The following is a 19,974-nucleotide window of genomic DNA, read 5'->3' as shown; positions in this document are numbered from 1 at the left end:
AGGCTTGTTCGGTAGAACTGGTGCCAAGGGGTTGGCTAGAGGACCTTCTCCTAGGGCCTTGAATGCTTTGGCTTGTGATGTCACTGAGAACCGAGGGGGAACAGTGACTGGTTTCAGCAGAGCTGCAGGTGGGGTGGGGTTTTCTGAGGAAACTGACTTCCTGGGCAGCAAAGGCCGAGGGGCAGGCAGCGGGACCTTCTTTCCACCATCAGGGCTCTCAGCCATGGGCATTCCTCCCAGATTCTCATGATGAATACTTCTAATAAGGCCGGGATTTGGTTTCTTTGGCAATTCAGGTTTGGTTACTGGGATGTTCCCTGCTTCTTGTGGTGGTGATTGAGGGTTGAGCCCTTCCCTGGAGGTTGCTCTGAGCTTGTTGTCAGTCCAGGCATCCCATTCTCCAGAAGCTCTGTTAGCAGCTGGTTTAGGAGCCACAGAGGGTTTCCCTGAGGAAACTGCAGGCCTTGGAGGGAAAGTACGGGGAACAATTTCTGGTTTCTTGGATAGTGCCCAGCTTTCTGGATTGGTCTGGCCCTCAAATGCTTTGATTCTTGAAACAATATTATTTTGGCTTTGCTCTGTATTCATAATGTTCATCGCTGCCTGACTAGCTAAATTGTCGGGACTATCCAAGAAGGATTGGGGACGACAGGGGGAGGACACCTCTTCTGGGGCCACTGAGACAGTTTTCTGATGATTATTTTCTTTAATGTGAGTATCTCTAGCTACTGGTCTGAGGTTGCTTTTTGATCTTGGCCTTGGCACTGGACATCTTGTAGCACTGGAGCCTTCTGGACAACTCTGATCATCAGAAACATCAAAGACAATTAAAGGAGCCACATTGGTCAGAGGGTGGCTGGCTGGGATGGTAGGGGGAGACTGAAGAGGCTTGAGAGGTGCCTGCAGTGCTGAAGAAGCCAACATGGAAAAGAAAACAGTATACCGTAATTATAAAAAGGAAAAAAAAAGATTCTTACCACAGCAAAAGAGTTAGATTTATTGAGTAAAAATCAATTCTAAAATTTATGTGAAAGTAAGCTATGCTTCCCATGGGGATATTCTTCAAGGTAGGCTTATTAAGAATAAAAATTCAAGCCCCTCCCGAAAGAAAAAAATTATTATACTTTTTTTTGGTGGGGTTGGGTCATACCCAGTAACATTCAGGGGTTACTCCTGGCTCTGTGCTCAGAAAATCTCTCCTGGCAGGCACAGGGGACCATATGGGATGCTGGGAATCGAACCAGGGTCCATCCTGGGTTGGTGGTATGCATGGCAAACACTCTACAGCTGTGCTAATGCTCCGGCCCATTATACATTATTTTAAAACAGCTTTAAATTTCTGATTCTCATTAGACTTCTCTAATGAACTGTTTCTCTCATCAAAACTCTCCAAAATACATTGGGCCCAAGCAATAATATAATAGGAAGGGCACTTGCCTTGCACGCAGTCAACCTCAGTTTGATTCTTGGCATCTGATATATCCCACAAGCACTGTCAAGATTAATTCTTGAGCATAGAGCTCAGTAACCCCTGAGCATAACCAGGTATGGCCCCAAATAAACAAAAACAAAAAAACCAAACTCCAACTTTTTTGTTTTGGTTCTGGGCCACACCTGGTGACGTTCAGTGGTTACTCCTGGCTAGGTACTCAGAAATCACTCCTGGCCTGGGGGACCATATGGGACCATACGCCTTATCACTTGTGCCACTGTTCAGGCCCCACAATTTTGTTTTGTTTTGTTTTGGAGCCACATCTGGCAGTATTCATGGCTTACTCCTGGCTCTGTGTTTAGAGGTCATTCTTCGAAGTGCTTGTTCAGGGGACTATATGGGATGCTGGGTATCAAACTTGGGTTGGCCACATGCAAGGCAAAACCCTCTACTCACTGCTAAGCTCTGTCTTCAAACTCCAACATTTTCTGAAGTAACATACTCTCATGTGTTTGTTGACTTAACACCATGTTAAAATAAAAGGCATAGAAAACCACCTTGAGCATCCTATCAAGTTTAAATTGCTAAATATAATGTCCTTTTCAATAAGGATAAAGGGCAACTGCTGTAATAATGACCATGAATTAAAAGAAAATTATTTCTTTTTTTTGTTTTTGGTTTTTTGTCTTTTTGTTTTGGGGTCACAGCCGGCGGCACTCAGGAGTCACTCCTGGCAGGCTCAGGGGACCATGTGGGATGCTAGGATTCGAAACAGGGTCTGTCCCAGGTCGGCCGCATGCAAGGCAAACACCTTACTGCTGTGCTATCTCTCCAGCCCTAGAAATTATTTCTGTTCTCTGAACTAGGATGGGCTTAAGAGATTGGGACTGAGACTTGAAATGATCTATTATAACAATCACAGCATACCCAAATAAAGAAAGGACACACTGATCACACTGACTGGGAAACTGGGAAACAATGAATTATGTACACATTGAAAATTATTTTAAAGGCTAGAAATCTGCTGATTACTTCCCTAGAACTAGGCCAGAATTAGGGAAAACAAATGGCTTGCATTACTTTGAGGCAGTTGGTTGTCTATTTCTTCTGAAAAGTCAGTCTGAGTTGCAGATGTAATGGTGTGCCTAGGTGTGGCAGCAGCATTATTATTATTTGTAGTATTAACTTGAACTTGGTTGATTTCTTTTATGACTTGCTCATAAGACGGTGGAAGCTGCAAGATAAAGATTAAAGATTTAAACTTCTATAGGCACTTGCCAAGATGTCACTAGTCTCACTATTCTTAACTATGAACTTTATCCTCAAAACTAAATAATTGAGTTGAAAGTAATAATAGGATATTTATTCACCTCTGCAGGAACCAGGTCATTGGGCCTCCAGGGGTTTGCTGTGGAAGTCTGGGGGAACCCCAGTCCTGGGGGAGGGACTCCTGGGAACCAAGAGGTTGGCCTCAGTGGCTCCGCTGCGACAATCGTGATCTCCGGGCGCCTAGCAGACAGACAGAAGCCTGAGTCAGTCCGAATAGCTTGATAATACATTATTGTCTATCTGCAAATATGCAAAGATACATTAAACACAACTGCCATGCAAAAAGTCACACAAGAAGAGCCTGAGTCACAGGAATAATCTGCCACGGGCTGCTGTGATAGCACACCAGGCAGACTTCAAAGGAAGTAAAAGACCAAAGTCTCTGAATTCTGGCTTCAAAAAGCTTTCGGTGTACTCGCAGCAAGCTTAGCTGTAGCTTGGTGGATAAGAATAAGGACTAAGAGGCCCATTGATCTCTTCCTTCTAGGATTTTATCTAGAGCACAGAAAACAGAAATATATTGTATGGCACAAAAGCACACTGGTAAAATGAATTTAATTTAAATTATTATAAAGTACATACTGATAAGTGATATACCAGAGATATAAAATTCTAGCTTCCTCCTCTGTGCATTTTGGTACCAATTCAAAGTTACCTGTATGTGTTGAGTTTCCATGTTTGGGTCTCAGCATAGATCTGTGTAACTGGTCAGTTTGGGGCACACTGAAGAGCCACAATGACTCAGGCTTGGCTTCTTTTAGTGACACTTCTACCTCCCACCTATAGGTGTTCTTTTTGTTTTGTTTTGTCTTTTGTTTTTTTGGGTTTTTTTGGCCACACCCGGCAGCATTTGGGGATCACTCCTGGCTTTACGCTCATAACTCGCTCCTACCAGGCTCGGGGACCATATGGGATGCTGGGATTTGAACCACCGTCCTTCTGCATGCAAGGCAAACACCCTACCTCCACGCTATCTCTCCGGTGTTCTTATCTTTTACTCTTTCATCATTTCTTTAATCTCATTCTATATTCTCAAGTTGTTGTTATTGTTATCAAACCAGTGGTACTCAGGAATCATTACTGGTGGTGCTTGGGGTACTGTATGTGGGGCCTGGGATCAAACCCAGGTCAAAGGCATGTAAGGAAAGTGCCCTGCCTGCTATACTGGATCTCTGGCCTCTAGAATTTCGAATTTGTCTTCAACCTCATTTCCTAATAAGCATTATTAACTGTGTTATGTTGAGAACATCACTTCAACTCTCCAAGGCTCTGTTGCTCATCTAACAAATAAAGCTGAGAGTATAGCTTATTGCTTATTCTCTCTCTCTCTCTCTCTCTCTCTCTCTCTCTCTCTCTCTCTCTCTCTCTCTCTCTCTCTCTCTCCTCTCTCTCAAAAATAACAATATTAAAAGGACCAGGGGTGGCTGGAGTGATAGCTCAGTGGGAAGGGCACTTGCCTGCATATGGCCTACCCAGGTTCAACCCCCAGCATTCCATATGGTCCCTGGAACCAGCCAGGAGTGATTCCTGGCTGTGACTCTGAGCACAGAGTCAGGAGTAACCCAAGCATTGCTGACTGTGGCCTCCAAAAAAACAAACGAAAGGACCACAGGATGGAAAGATAGTACTGCAGGTAAGGGGCTTGCCTTGCATGCAGCTGACCGGAGTTCGATCCTAGACACCCAATATGGTTCCCTGAACATGTCGGGAGGGGTCCTTGAGCTCAAAATCAGAAGTAAGTTTTGAGCATAGCTGATGGGGTCCAAAAATAAAAGCAAATAAAATTAATTATATTAAATTAAAAAATAAGGGTTGGTGGTATAATAGCATTGACCTTACACGTGAGATCCCTATTAAATATATAAAACAAGTAATGCATCATATCAAAATCTCAAGCTAGAACATGCAACAACAGAATTTGCATGTAATTTTGTTTATAGATTTTTGTCTAACTAAATATAAAGTTACTATTAAAATTCCAAGCTAGACTTCCAGTGGGACCTTCACTAAAAAAAGGGGGGGGGCAGAGAAATAGCATGGAGGTAAGGAGTGTTTGCCTTGTATGCAGAAGTATGGTCCCTGAGCCTGCCAGGAGTAATTTCTGAGTGTGAATCCTGGAGTAACCCCTGACCACTGCTAGGTATGACCCAAAAACCAAAACAAAACAAAACAAAAATTCCAAGCTAGAACATGAAACAACAGAATCTGCATAAAAATTTTATAGATTTTTGTCTAAGTAAAAAGTTACTATTAAAAATTACTAAATAAAAAGTTAACAAATCTTTTATTTTGACTTGTGCCACCCCCGGCGGCACTCGGGTTACTTCTGACTCTGTACTAGAAATCCCTCCGGGTAGGCTAGGGGACCATTTGGAATGCTGGGGATTGAACCCGGGTCTGTCCTGGGTTGGCTGTGTGCAAGGCAAATGCCCCACCGCTGTGCTATAGTTTCGGTCCCTAGTTAGCAAATCTTAAGCATTATACATGCATTAGTTCTCACACAAACTTATGAAGTATATAATAACTAGTACATTTTAAAAACAGGGTGAAGGGGCCGAAGAGATAGTATGGAAGTAGAGCCAGGAGTAACCCCTGAGTGCTGCCGGGTGTGACCCAAAAACAAAAATGAAAACAAAAACAAAAACAAAAAAACAGGGTTAAAAAGCTAAGGAAGGATAAATAGCTGGCTCAAGGTTATGTGATGAGAAAGTAAAATCAGAATTCAAATTTGATTATGTCTGGTTCTACAGACCTTGTTTTCCACCATATTATACTTTATATTATATTTATACTATATTTTATATTAGACTATAAGTCCATTCCACTATCTGTCCCCTGGTCCTTCCTTTATCTGTCTTTCTCATCCCTCCCTCCAAAAGTCACTTATCCATTCAGCTATCTATTCCACTTACCTGACTCTCTTTTTTTATTAATATCTTTATTTAAACACCTTGATTACAAATATGATTGTTGTTGGGTTTCAGTCATGTAAAGAACACTCCCCTTCACCAGTGCAGCATTCCCATCACCAATGTCCCAAATCTCCCTCCTCCCCACCCCACCCCTGCTTGTACTCTAGACAGGCTTTCTACTTCCCTCATTCATTCACATTGTTAGGATAGTTCTCAATGTAGTTATTTCTCTAACTGCACTCATTACTCTTTATGGTCAGCTTCATGTTGTGAGTTGGACCTTCCAGCCCTCCTCTCTTTTGTCTCTGGGAATTATTGCATAAATGTCTTTTATTTTTCTTAAAACCCATAGATGAGCAAGCTATTCTGCATTAACTCTCTCCCTTTGACTTATTTCATTCAGAAAAATAGATTCCATGTACATCCATGTATAGGAAAATTTCATGACTTCATCTCTCCTGACAGCTGCATAATATTCCATTGCGTGTATATACCACAGTTTCTTTAGCCATTCAGCTGTTGAAGGGCATCTTGGTTATTTCCAGAGTCTGGCTATTGTAAATAGTGCTGCAATGAATATAGGTGTTAGGAAGGAATTTTTGTATTGTATTTTTATGTTCCTAGGGTCTATCCCTAGGAGTGGTATAGCTGGATCGTATGGGGCTCAATTTCCAGTTTTTTTGGGGGGGGGCCACACCCAGCGACACTCAGGGGTTACTCCTATCTATGCGCTCAGAAGTCGCTCCTGGCTTGGGGGACCATACGGGATGCCGGGGGATCGAACCACGGTCCGTCCAAGGCTAGCACAGGCAAGGCAGGCACCTTACCTCTAGCGCCACTGCCCGGCCCCAATTTCCAGTTTTTTGAGGAATCTCCATATTGCTTTCTATAAAGGTTGAACGAGATGGCATTCCCACCAGCAGTGAATAAGAGTTCCTTTCTCTCCACATCCCTGCCAGCACTGCTTGTTCTCATTCTTTGTGATGTGCACCAATCTCTGTGGCTTGAGATGGTACCTTATAGTTGTTTTGATTTGCATCTCCCTGATGATTAGTGATGTGGATCATTTTTTCATGTGCCTTTTGGCCATTTGCATTTCTTCTTTGACAAAGTCTGACTCTCTTTCTTTATCTTTCCATTGCATCATCATTCCTGCCAGTTGTGCAATATTTACTAAATAACCAGGAAGTACAAGGCACTTGTTTGCTTTGTTCTTTGAACAGGCCTGCAAGTATTGTTTGAGGACCACTAAGACCTTACTCTGTGTTGCTGGCAGGGGTGGGTATGGGATGGGGGTAGGATCTGGTGACAGGGGATCAAACCATTCTACAAGCAAAATATGCATTCCAGTCCCTAGCACCAAGGAAGTGCAATGCATTTCTTACATATGGCAGTCACTTAAATACTTTTAAAATGACCAAATGAAATACTTAACATTTTCAGGGTTGGATTGCTTTGTCTCTCAAATGAAATCATTATCACTCAATCTTATAAATTTATCACTCAATTCATATTAATACATGGTTTGTGAAAGAAAAATATTTAACTTACAAACTGATGATACATTTTTATTTCATTAGCAGAATGCTTTATAAAGAACCATACCTTCTATCTCTGTGAAGTTCACTCTGAATAGAAGGACGAGAAGCTACAAAAAACAAATAATAAAGTACAAATTAATATATTCAATATAAAGGTATAAATTTTGTGACATACTACTGGAGAAAAGTTAGCTCATACTTGATATCATATAGTATATATTATTTAAGTATACATAAATAGAAAGTAAATAAAATAGAATAGGCATAAAATTATCATTATATATTCTGTATAGAAATACAGATTTCAGGGCCAGAGCAACAGTATAGTGGAAGGGCATTTGCCTTGCACAGAGCCAACCTGGGATGAATTAGGGTTCAATCCCCAGCATCCCATATGGTTCCACGAGTCTGCCAGGAGCTATTTCTGAGCACAGAGCCATGAGTAACCTCTGAGTACCACCAGATGTCCCCCCCCCCCAAAAAAAAAAAAACCCTGAAAGAAATAAAGATTTCAAAAGTTGTTCAAGACTATTCTATGGTTCTGAAAATAATTAAGAAAACAGAAAGAAAAGAAGACAGCTTTTAAACAGAAACTTCTTTGTAAGAACACTTTGATAATGACAGGAAATAACAATGGGTAGGGTAAAAGGTAAAAATATTCATTTTTATCCAAATAATGACATTTTTGGCAATAGTTATTTATAACTGTTATAAATGTGAGGAAATGGTTAATTTTTAATCTAGTTTCTAACTTTTCTAGAGTTTGACAAACTTTAAGCTGGCTTATTATTTATTTTAAGAAACTATAAATGCTATTTTAATGTCTTTTGGGGAGGGGGCCACACCCGGTGATGCTCAGGGGTTACTCCTGGCTATGCATTCAGAAATTGCTCCTGACTTGGTGGATCATATGGGACACCAGGGATCGAACCACGGTCCAACCTAGGCTAGCACCGCTCTGCTCCAGTGCTCTGGCTTCTATTTTAGTTTTAAAATCATTTTTGCAAGCTTATTTATAGCACATATTATTATTACTGGAGCAATGAAATTGCCCTCAAGCCTCAAATTAAAAAAGCCAGGTGGTGGCTGGAGATCTTGTACAGTAGATAAGGTGCTTGCCTTGCACATAGCCCACAGGGGTTTGATCCCCAGCATTCCATATGATCCTCCAACCCACCAAGAGTGATTTCTTGAGTGCAAAACTAAGGACCCCTGAACACTGCTGGGTGTCATCCCCCCCCCCAAAAAAAAAAAGAAAAGCTAGGTAGTTCAACTTTTTTCACATTTTATCTTAAAATTAAATCAATAGGCTGACATGGAAAATATATCATCCATGACATCAAATATTACAGATATGAGCAATCAAAAATATTATTCCTGTATTTATGAAGCACTTTCTAAAGATAACTTTTTTTTGTTTTTTGTTTTTTGGGTCACACCCAGTGGTTCTCAGGGGTTACTCCTGACTTAGAGCTCAAAAAAATCACTCCTGGCTGGATCGGGGGACCATATGGGGTGCTGGGATTCGAACCACTGTCCTTCCTGGATTGGCTGCGTGCAAGGCAAATGCCCTACCGCTGTGCTATCTCTCCGGCCCCTCTAAAGATAACTTTTGAAAAAAACCCAAATATTGTAAAGATTTGTGCACAAAGGGAAACTTTATTCAGATATAAATTATTTCTCTTAGTTAACTTCATATTTCTCCAATATAAAGCTTTCCAGTTCAGTGACCTGAAAAAGTTCAGTGTACTGTATTAACTTTTTCTTTCTTCTTCCTACTAACCTTGAGTTCCTCTAAACAGGTGGTAGGGTGGATGTGAAAACACAAGTGCTGGGGCCGGAAAAATAGCACAGTGGTAAGGCATTTTGCCTTGCATGTGGCTGACTCCAGGATGGAACCAGTTCAATTCCCGGCCTCCCATATGGTCCCCTGACCTTGTCCCGAGCCATTTCTGAGCACAGAGCCAAGAGTAACCCCTGAGCACTGCCAGGTGTGGCCCAAAAACAACAAACAAACAAATATCAACAACTGGTCTCACATATTCACTTTTCTCAATAACTAGGCCGATGTGTTTAAAAGAGGACGAGAAGTTCAGGTTTTGAATGGTGTGTCTGACTGGTGAGAAGAGTTTTTAGGAAGTCAGAGGCTCACCGAGTATGCTATAATCACATCCCCACCATCACTAAAGCCAGAATCAGAAGACAAAGCACTTTTCAAAGGTATCATGTTATTTACTGTCATAAAAATACCTCTTCCATGGGCCATTTTTGCTGTGCACTATTCATGAACGCTAAGGGTAAGAGCAAGACTGCCTTGCCATGCCACAGTTTCCCCACTCTGCATACTTGGATGGAAAAGAAAAGTTGATGAACCATTGTTTCAGAGAGTGAAGAAGTATGTTGTTGCAAAGGTACCTGTACTTCCACATACATAACCACAAGTAAGAAAACAAAGCAACAAAATATTACCTATACTTTTTAACAACTTCCAAAAATACCTAAACTACATTTGACAGTCTATTTGTTACTTCAACAGGATGCATTTATAATAAGTATAATTTAGTAGTTAATTTACAATGTCATACCACAGAGGTAAGTAACGAAAAGCCTGTGCTCACCCGAAACTGGCAGACCCCCATTCTAGACATTCTAGACAGCTGACTGCCAGAGAAAAGACCTTCCAATGAACTCAAACTTTAGTATTGTCACATCTTGGGGGTTACATGCCTTTACAGAATGATTGACACCTTAAAGCTAGACACACTAGATTTTCAAGGCAGATTTTCATGTAGTGTCTCACACTCTCCCTGCTAATTCCTCAAATATTCACACATAAATCTTTTCACTTTCCCAAGATTAAACAAATTCTATGTAGTGGTTGTCAGAGAATCACATTTGCCATCAAGGATTATATAGCCAACATGTCCCACTTACTCTCTACTATAAGCTGCTCGTCTCATGAGCAGTCTGGATTAATAATGGCAGTATTTTCCGTTAAAGCTATAGTATCAATTTACAGGTTTTCACACTTCCACTAGTTCATGTTAAAGTATAACTACAAATCACATTATGATACTTATAGAATGAATGGCATGTGACTTTTCAATATTAGCATTAATAATATTAATAATAATTACTATCAATAATAATATTATTGACTTCTGGGGGCAGAGAGGTTATTCAGTGGGCTGGAGTACATTCTTGGCAGGTCCAATGTTCTGGCACCACATGGTCACTTGGAGCCAGAGTTTTGAGTGATCAAAAGAACAAAAATAAGTAAGATAAGATAAAATAAAATAAAATAAAATAAAGACAACTGGGTTAGTTTGGGGAGAAAAATAATGTCTTTTTCTTCTCAAAGTTTTGTTTATCTCTCCCTTCTTCCCTCTTAGGACCCTATCTCCCTGTTTTTCCATCTCATTCCCCAGTCTGATCTCTGCTCTGACTCATTCTCTGCTCCCTATCTAAATAGTCTATCTAAATAGTCTGTAACATATTCAGATCTCTGTTTGGCTACTTTCCCTTCTTCTCAAGCTATAGTTCTTCCTTCTGTTTACTTCCTAATTGCATAGAGAGGCCTGCTCCAGCTGCCCCAACTTCCATATATCTCACTCACTATTCAAACTGAAGTGGTCTTAACAACTTCAGTGCCTGCTGAAACCTCTCTTGAGGGCACCGCTGGCCCCCATGCATGACAATCCGTTCTCAGTTGCCTTATGGCTGCCTTACAAGCTATTTGCAGTTTATCCTTTCTTTTAGAAACCCTCCCTCCTTTGGCCCTTTGATGCACAGCTGTCTCCTGATTTTTCTCTTCTGGTCATCAAGTCTTTTTGCCTGCATCTACTTCTGCTTCTCATTAAGCCTTCACTGACCTCCAGGTAAACAAGAGCCATCTTGGGAGATCTATGGGAAGTCCAGCTTCCCAATGAAGAGATCCCAAAATCCACAAGGTAAGAAAAGGAACCAGAGGAGAAAGGCAGAATTCAGTAAAGGAGGCCCTTTGCTGCCAGGCTGGGTTTTTTTTGGGGGGATGGGAGGCTTAATATCTTCTGTCCTGGAACGTTCTAAAGAAGCAGGTTGATCTTAGAGACCAGTTTCCCTAGAATATCTTTGCTACTTTCTCCATACTATCTACCAGCATTTCTAAACTGAGAAACATAAGGCGCCCCCACATCCCCCCTGCCATGAACCTCCTAGATCTTCTATTTCAACAAGGAGGCTAGTAGTTGAAATGGCATAAGTGGGACTGCCACAGCATGACACCAGGGGACCAACAAGTAAAACAGGGATGGGGGAAGGGAGTCATAGGAAGAAACAAGGTGAAAAGGTGGTCCCTAGGGGGTCGGAGCGGTGGCACAAGTGGTAAAGCATCTGTTTTGTCTGCGCTAGCCTAGGATGGAGTACGGTTCGATTCCCCTCCCCCCCCACCCCCCCGTGTAAAACACCTTTCTTTTTTTTTTTTTTTTTTTTTTTTGTGGTTTTTGGGTCACACCCGGCAGTGCTCAGGGGTTATTCCTGGCTCCAGGCTCAGAAATTGCTCCTGGCAGGCACGGGAGGACCATATATGGGACGCCGGGATTCGAACCGATGACCTCCTGCATGAGAGGCAAACGCCTTACCTCCATGCTATCTCTCCGGCCCCTACCTTTCTATGCTTTCTTCCTGTGTAACTATTTCCAGGTTTTGCCTGTAATCTTGAGTAACCTAAATTAATCTCCAGCAAGAAATTCTTATATATTTATCATCCAAGGATTCTTAAACATGTTAAGCTAAAACGAATTTTTTCACTTTCATTTCTGAATTTCCTCCAACATATTTTATAGCATTCTCACATCTATACAATTTGCCAACAAAAATGAACTAGGGGAATATGGAATCTTTATGTATTAACCACTCACAAAGTTTTCACTGCAAGGATTCAAATGCATTCTCTTCACTACATGTGAAGATATGTGGATAGCCTACATTCAAGCTAAATTCTACAAATTAATTTCTAAAAATAGGATGGATTACTCTAGGTTGGTGACCTCAGCTTGAATAAAGTAAATACTCTCTAAAATACTCTTTTTTTTTAAAGTAAGTATAAGCAATTCATGTTCCATGGAAAAGGGACTTCTGAAGATCCTTTTTACTAAAAAGAATGTGAAAATCCTATACCTAGTTAAAAGTGTCAAGCTCTAAGCAGGGCTTTAAGCATTTATAGGATGAAACCACCACCGTGCAGACTACATAAACTTCTATCTTGCATGACCTGGAAGCATGAGCTGATCTCTACTGGCATTTATACAGTTAAATAAAAATACTGTGCAAGCAAATGAAGACAAAAGGACAGGGCTTTTATTATAAAACCCATTAGATAACTACACCTATAGAAAAGGTAACATAAAAGAAATGAAAATGAACTAGCTAATCTAAACTTTTTAATGCTTGAACTGTATGAAAAAAATTATTATCCTGAGAAACGACCTTATTAATAAATGAAATTTGAGAACGAAGTTATAACATTAGTTGCTTGTCTGACTGAAACGGTTTATACTTTCTTTCCTACAAGAAGCTACTCTAGCTGGACTTCTGAAAGAATCATCAAATGTAATCACTTGCTGGAAGAAAAAAAATCATTTAAAATTATTACAGAAAAAAATAAAGAGCAGAGAAATACGAACTTACATCTCTTGATTGCTGCTCTAATGGATGACAAGGGTCCTTGGCTTGGGAAAAAGAAAAAAGAAGACATAAATTACACAATCATTATTCCTTTTGAAGGTCACTTAAATGTCAGGTCATTTCTGGGACTCAGCATAGCACAAAGCAGCAAATTTGACACATTAATTACTAGTCTATCCTTTATGAAAAGTTTTTCTAAATCCCCTTTGATATATGTAAGATGTTTTGTAAGGGGGCCAGCGAGATAGCATGGAGGTAAGGCATTTGCCTTGCATGCAGAAGGACAGTGGTTCGAATCCCGGCACCCCATATGGTCCCCCGAGTCTGCCAGGAGCGATTTCTGAGCATAGAGCCAGGAATAAACCCTGAGCGCTGCTGGGTGCGAACCCCCCCACCCCCCAAGAAAGAAAAAAAATGTTTTTATAAGAAGTGAGAAAGCTTATAGATATCCACAACATAAATTAACATTTTCCATTAAGCTATTTTCATAGCTACCTAAATATTTCTTCCAGTAAAACTGTATATTGAAATCAGGCAGCAATTACATAATGATAAAAATAATTCTGACCCCATATCTATTTTGTGCTCATTTTAGTTTTTGGGTCATACTCAGCAGTGTTCAGGACCTTAATCCTGGACTGTGCTCAGGAATTAACTCCTAGTGAAGCTCAGGATACCATATGCAATGGCAGGGATCAAAGCTGACTTGGTTGCATGCCAAGCAAGCACCTTATTATCTTTTGGCCCTCTATTTTGTCTTTGCTACTGAAAAGTTCAATCTTCTTAAATCAGAAAATATATCTAATCTCCTCTTGCCCCCTGGCACTTCTGGGGATCAAACCCCAGGGTCTTATGCAATGCAAGTACTCTATCCTTGAGCTTTTCTCCTGGCCATCAGAGAGATAATATTTACAGTCATTTGACCTGAAAGCTAACAGCATTTCTTCTTGATATTAGAATTTTAAAAAATCATTGCCTTAAAAGAAAATAGCTTTGAGTTTTAATCAGTATTTGGTTGGTTTTGGCTAATACTTGACCTTGGATAAATCACTAAATGAGCTTCTGTTTACTCAGTAGATAAGACTTTAGCTTCAAAAGCTTATATTACAAATGAATTAATGAGATTTGTAGAAGAAACTTTTATTTATTTATTTTTTGGTTTTGGTGCCACACCTGGTGATACTCAGCTGTTACTCCTAACTCTACAATTAGGAATCACTCCTGGGGACCACATGGGATGCAGGGAATCAAACTCAGGTCAGCTTGTACAAGTCAACACCTACCTGCTGCACTATTTCTGTGGTTCTTGAAGAAACTTTAAAATGCAATTTTATTGATCGACTATGTGGTTTACATTACTGTTAATGGTTTCTCATGCACATAATTCCAACACTACTTCCATCCCATCATTAATGTGCCCACCTCCCTCTAAAGAACTAAGTTAATGGAAAGAAACTAGGCTTCCTTTCCTTCTCCCTCTCCTTCTGGGTCACATCCAGCTGTGCACAGTGCTTACTACTGGCTCTGAGCTCAGAAATCATTGGTGAATGGGTCCATTAAGATACCATACAGAAACTGAATCTGAATCAATTGTGTGCAAGTCTAGTGCCCTACCCACTTTACTATCTCTAGGGCCATGGAATGACTTTGTTTGTTTGTTTGTTTGTTTGAGGAGTCACACCTGGCAAAGCTCAGGAGTTGCTCCTGGCTCTACGCTCAGAAATTGCTCCTGGCAGGCTGGGGGGGACCATATGGGATGCCAGGATTTGAACCACCGTCCTTCTGCATGCAAGGCAAACGTCCTACTTCCATGATATCTCTCTGGCCCCAAAGAATGGCTTTTCTTAAAGACAGAAATAATACAAAACTACAAGCTATTCCTATTAATATTGTGAAAGTTTTAGTGCAAGTGATGAGTTTACTTTCATTATTACTAACACCTCAATTATAATTAAGATTTGTATATAAAAGCAAAACAAAACAAAAAAAAGGGGGGGGGGAGGCCTTGCATGCAGAAGGATAGTGGTTCAAATCCTGGCATCCCATATGGTCCATCCAGCCTGCCAGGAGCGATTTCTTTGTGTAGAGCCTGGAGTAACCCCTGAGCACTGCGAGGTGTGACCAAAAAAAAAAAGAAAAAAAGAAAAAAAAAGAAAGATTTGTATATGAAGCAGCATAACTGTTATAAGGTAAGTATGTAAGATAAGTATATAATTTGGAGTCAAGACTAAGGTTTACATGCCTATTTCTGTGAACTTTGTAAATTTATAAATGCTGGAATTGCTTCCATAAATGACGATATTAATGTCTAACTTTTTTATTTCTTTTTTCTGGTTTTTGGACCACACTCGGTGCGCTCAGAGGTCACTCCTGGCTATGTGCTTGGAAATTGCTCCTGCTTGGGGGACCGTAGGGGACACCAGGGGATTGAACAGTGGTCCATCCTAGGCTAGCATGGGCAAGGCAGACGCCTTACAGCTTGCACCACCACTTCAGCCCTTAATGTCTATCTTTTGGCTAGTCACTAAGTCTGAATTGAAGTCCATAAAACATATGGACATGTTTAGTCCATAAAACATAAAACATGTTAAAAAAAAAGAAAAACATAAAACATGTTTAGTATATATTAGCATTTCAAAATTGTTCTGTTTTCTACCCTAATTTTCAACATATAAGTTTCACCGGCCCATATTATATGAGGCTTAACATTTTGAAGCTATCTTACCAACAACTGCTGAGTTGCCCTAGTTATCATAACCCTACCTTATAAATTTAAGTAATTGAACTTTCATGTTTCAGTTACAAATATTATTCATTTCTGATAACCATTCTGCTTCACAGTGCATACTTCTCATATACCTAATCTACTATAAAGCTGAAGCACTAGCAAAGCCAAGAGAACAAAAGAGAATGGCAAGCTTTTGTGAGCTCTGAATAACCCCACAGAAACAGATCTCTGTTCCTTTAGGATTTTCATAAAATGCTCCTGTTGACCTATAGCTATGCAGATTTAATTTCATATTTCTTCCGCTCCATTACAAAAGAAATGCCACAAAAGTTTAAAATTTCAGGAAGAAGGTCTTAAATCTATTATGAATAACTATAGTACATTCACAATTAGGGTATGTTGCTCTATTCATCCCAACTCTTCCACATATGCATGTCTTCATTTAAGCACCATGATTACAAACATGTTTGTAGTTGGATTTCAGTTATAAAAAGAACACCCCCTTCATCAGTCCAACATTCCCACCATCAATGCTCCCCCTTTCCTTCCTCCCCCACCCTTTGCCCATATTTGAGACAGGCATTCTATTTCTCTCACTCCCTACCATTGTCTAACCACTCTTTGGGAGTAAGCTCTATATCCTGGACCAGCCCTTCCAGCCCTCATCTCTATTGTCTCTGGGCATTATTACAATAATGTCTTTTATTTTTTTAAGTCCCATAGATGAGTGAGATTATTCTGTGTCTATCTTTCTTTCTCCCTCTGACTTATTTCACTCAACATAATAGTTTCCATGTTCATCCATGTATAGGAAAATGTTATGATTTCATTTTTCCTGATGGCTGCATGGTATTCCATTGTGTAGATGTACCAGTTTCTTTAGTCATTCATCTGTTGTTGGGCACCTGGGTTGTTTCCAGATTCTGGCTATTGTCATATGCGTGTCTTGACTCACTAATTAAATTAAAAACTCAAGGAAAAGGACGGTCTTCTACTCATTTTTAAAGAAATAATTAATTGGGGGGGTGGGGAGTTGGGGCCATGCAGAAGTTACTGCTGGCTCTGTGTTCAGAAATTGCTCCTGGGCGGGAAGGAAAATAGGGAGACATTGGTGGTAGGGAAAATGCACTGGTGAAGGGTGGTGTACATTCTATGACTGAAACCCCAATATGAAATTTTTTGTAAACATGGCGATTAAATAAAAACAAAAAGTTAAAAAAGAGATGGTGTCCTAGATTCAACCTGGCTGCTGATTTGGCAACAAGTACTAAATGTCAATTAATGGAATTTCAGGAATAATTTTGCCAAGCGTGTATTTTTCACTGCACACTATCTTTGAAATCTGTCTCTTTATAAGTAAAATCTCTGATAATTCCCAAATGGTAATGTGCTTAATATCAAGTCATCTAGAGGCTTATCACAATAATGTACCGTGATACTAATTAAGGCGAAACTCATCCAAGCAGGTTATGTAATATGATGTAGAGCAGGTACAACCTATCCAGCATCTAAGAAAGGTGACATTTACTTCAACATGTGAGAACACAATCTTTAACCTCTTCAAATGTGAACACAAAAAGGGTGAGACCTCTGGGTCTGATGTTAAACTGTGTTCAATAAATACCTATTGAATGAATTGGGAAATTAGCCAGGAACAAAACTCTTTCCTCAACAGTTAACCTAAAGTGATCTAAGAAAGTTTATGTAGAAGGCTGGAGGTAGCTAAGCATTAAGAAGGGCTTCTGGGGCCCGGAGAGATAGCACAGCGGCGTTTGCCTTGCAAGCAGCCGATCCAGGACCAAAGGTGGTTGGTTCGAATCCCGGTGTCCCATATGGTCCCCCGTGCCTGCCAGGAGCTATTTCTGAGCAGATAGCCAGGAGTAACCCCTAAGCACCGCCGGGTATGGCCCAAAAACCAAAAAAAAAAAAAGAAGGGCTTCTGTCTGAGATTATGAAGTCTATAGAAATATAGACGGCAATATCCAATCCTGTATTGTCTGTACATAAAATAAATGCAAATAAATTTTTGATAACTAATTATTTATTGGAAAAAGGTATTAAAAGGATAGCACAGCCCACCTCACCCGAGAGGGTGCCACGTGCCTAGTGGGCTTTCTCCAGGACCTATATGTCTTGCTGATGCTCATTTTTAAAACACAGAAAGGAGAAGAGGCTGGCATCTCATCTTGCCAGAATCTTTCTCTTTCTCCATAAGGTCTTTTAAAGCATAGAAATTCTAAAATTTTACTAAAATTGACCAAAATTTTTACTAAAATTGACCAAATATTTTGGAGTAGCGCTCAGGGGCTACTCCTGGCTTTATGCTCAGAAATCTCTCCCAGCAGACTCAGGGGACCATATGGGATGCTGGGATTGGAACCACCAACCTTCTGCATGCATGGCAAACGCTTTACCTCCATGCTATCTCTCTGGCCCCAAATTTATTATATTATATTAATATATATTTATAATAAATAAAATAAACATGAATATTTATATTATTTATCTTATATAATTATCATATATGTAGAATATAATTATAATAATATGTTATATTATAACAATATATTACATCATATCATATTATTTTATACACCATCAAGAATATCGCAGTACTTAGAGCAGATCAGAGTGCTAGCACCATGGTTGAAAGGCTGCTTGTCAGATGGTCAACAGGGGTCTGATTACTGGCATCCCCTGTTATCCTGAGTGGTGATAAGAGTGATTTCTGAGCACGGAGCCAGGACTGACCCCTCACTGCTGCCAGGTGTGGCCCTCAAAACCAAATATAAGTTAATCAAAATAGAACAATTTAGAAATGGTAGAGATAATGGCAAACCAAAACAAAGAGAACATTGGCAGGTGAGTGATGGGGGCCTGAGGAGATTCAGCATTTATTTTACTTGTTGACTAGGTTGGTGTTTCTCACCTTTGCTCTTTGGCATTTGGGGGAGAGTTGGGAAGGGTTGGGTTGTTCGGTTTGTTTGGGGGTTCTGGGCCATATTCAGGAGACTGTAGGGCTGACTCCTGGCTCAGTGTCCATGCCTAAGGGGCCCTGGTCACCATCTGGGCAGCCCAAGGTTATAGTTTGGTCATTTTCATGCCAAGGAAGTACCCTACACACTGTATTGCTGCTCGGATCCCTAGAGAATTTAAAGGTGTACATGGATGGGCTAGAGCGATAACACAGCAGTAGGGCATTTGCCTTGCATGCAGCCTAGCCGGGTTCGATCCCCACCATCCCTTCGGGTCCCCTGAACCTGCCAGGAGTGATTGCTGAGGGCAGAGTCACTTTGAGGAGGAACTCTAGGGCACCACCGGGTGTTCCCCACCCCCCCAAACACATCAACAAGATGTGCAGTGAAAAACAGATTTCCACAGAGAGATTAGAGGCTTGCAGGACTGGCTAGGAAAGGGGCACTTTCAGTCTCATTTTGGAGCATCTGAGCCCCAAGTGAAGGGAACTTTTGGACAAAGGCTGTCTTTGGGGTAGTTCCTTAGTGGGTTATAAGGGAGTGCTGCCCTGAATGACTTAGTGCTGAAATACACTAGGTTCCAGGGGTTTCCACCACTTTCCAGTGCCACCACAGTTTTCGGCTTTCCTGCAGGGGCCTCTGTGGGCTGGATTTACAAAGGCAAGATTTGTGTGGGGAGTGGAGAGACAGGAGAGGAGATAAAGCCCTTGCCTGGCAGGCATGCAGTCTTCCTGCCATCACCTCATGTCCATCTAGGACTGTAAATAAAACTTTTTAAGTGAATTTCACTGCTACCTATTTCTTAGTTTTGTGATCACTTGAAAAAAGACTTTGGCTGGACTAATTTTATTTAATAGTGCTTCTAACTACCTCTTAATTTTACCTCTTAGTGCTTCTTACAACATTCTATTAGTTCTATTAGTTCTCACTAATATCTCACCAAATATCTCACTAATATCTCACCAAAATCTCAATGATGTCTACGTTAGAATGAAAAGACTCAATCAGTGAAGGACAAACAGTGAAGCAATAAACATGCAAAACAGCAAAATTCCATCAATGGCCTTGTAAAATTCAAATTAATGTACTTTTATTGTTCTATTAATAAAAATAAATATAACATGAAGCCAGAGTGATAGCACATAGCCAACACAGGACGGACCCTGGTTCGAATCCAGGTCCCCTGAGTTTGCCAGGAGCAACCCCTGAGCGTTGCCGGGTGTGACCCAAAAACCATAAACCAAATAAAAACAAAACCTTAAAATAATCATTTGACCAGTTCCTACAAGACAAGCATATATTAAAGAGTTTCTGACATAAAACTGCTGACTCAGACCAAGACTATAAAATGGAACAGAAAAACAGCTGAACTCATTCAAACAACACATGTCTT

General features: G+C 40.4%; 1 protein-coding gene across 1 annotated transcript in view; it reads right to left on the bottom strand.

Moving 5' to 3' along the window:
* Positions 1-19,974, bottom strand: part of SH3D19 (SH3 domain containing 19) — a 183,954-nt gene that overhangs the window by 55,799 nt on the left and 108,181 nt on the right. The window contains exons 3-7 of the mRNA XM_049770869.1: positions 12,882-12,922; positions 7,279-7,321; positions 2,803-2,941; positions 2,513-2,666; positions 5-908 (exon numbers count right to left, since the gene is read on the bottom strand). Coding sequence (XP_049626826.1) covers positions 5-908; positions 2,513-2,666; positions 2,803-2,941; positions 7,279-7,321; positions 12,882-12,922 — 1,281 coding nt within the window. The remainder of the gene's footprint in view (positions 1-4; positions 909-2,512; positions 2,667-2,802; positions 2,942-7,278; positions 7,322-12,881; positions 12,923-19,974) is intronic.

Source organism: Suncus etruscus, chromosome 3, assembly GCF_024139225.1.
Source record: "Suncus etruscus isolate mSunEtr1 chromosome 3, mSunEtr1.pri.cur, whole genome shotgun sequence".
NCBI classification, from domain to species: Eukaryota; Metazoa; Chordata; class Mammalia; order Eulipotyphla; family Soricidae; genus Suncus; species Suncus etruscus.
This window is presented reverse-complemented; position numbering and strand designations above follow the sequence as displayed.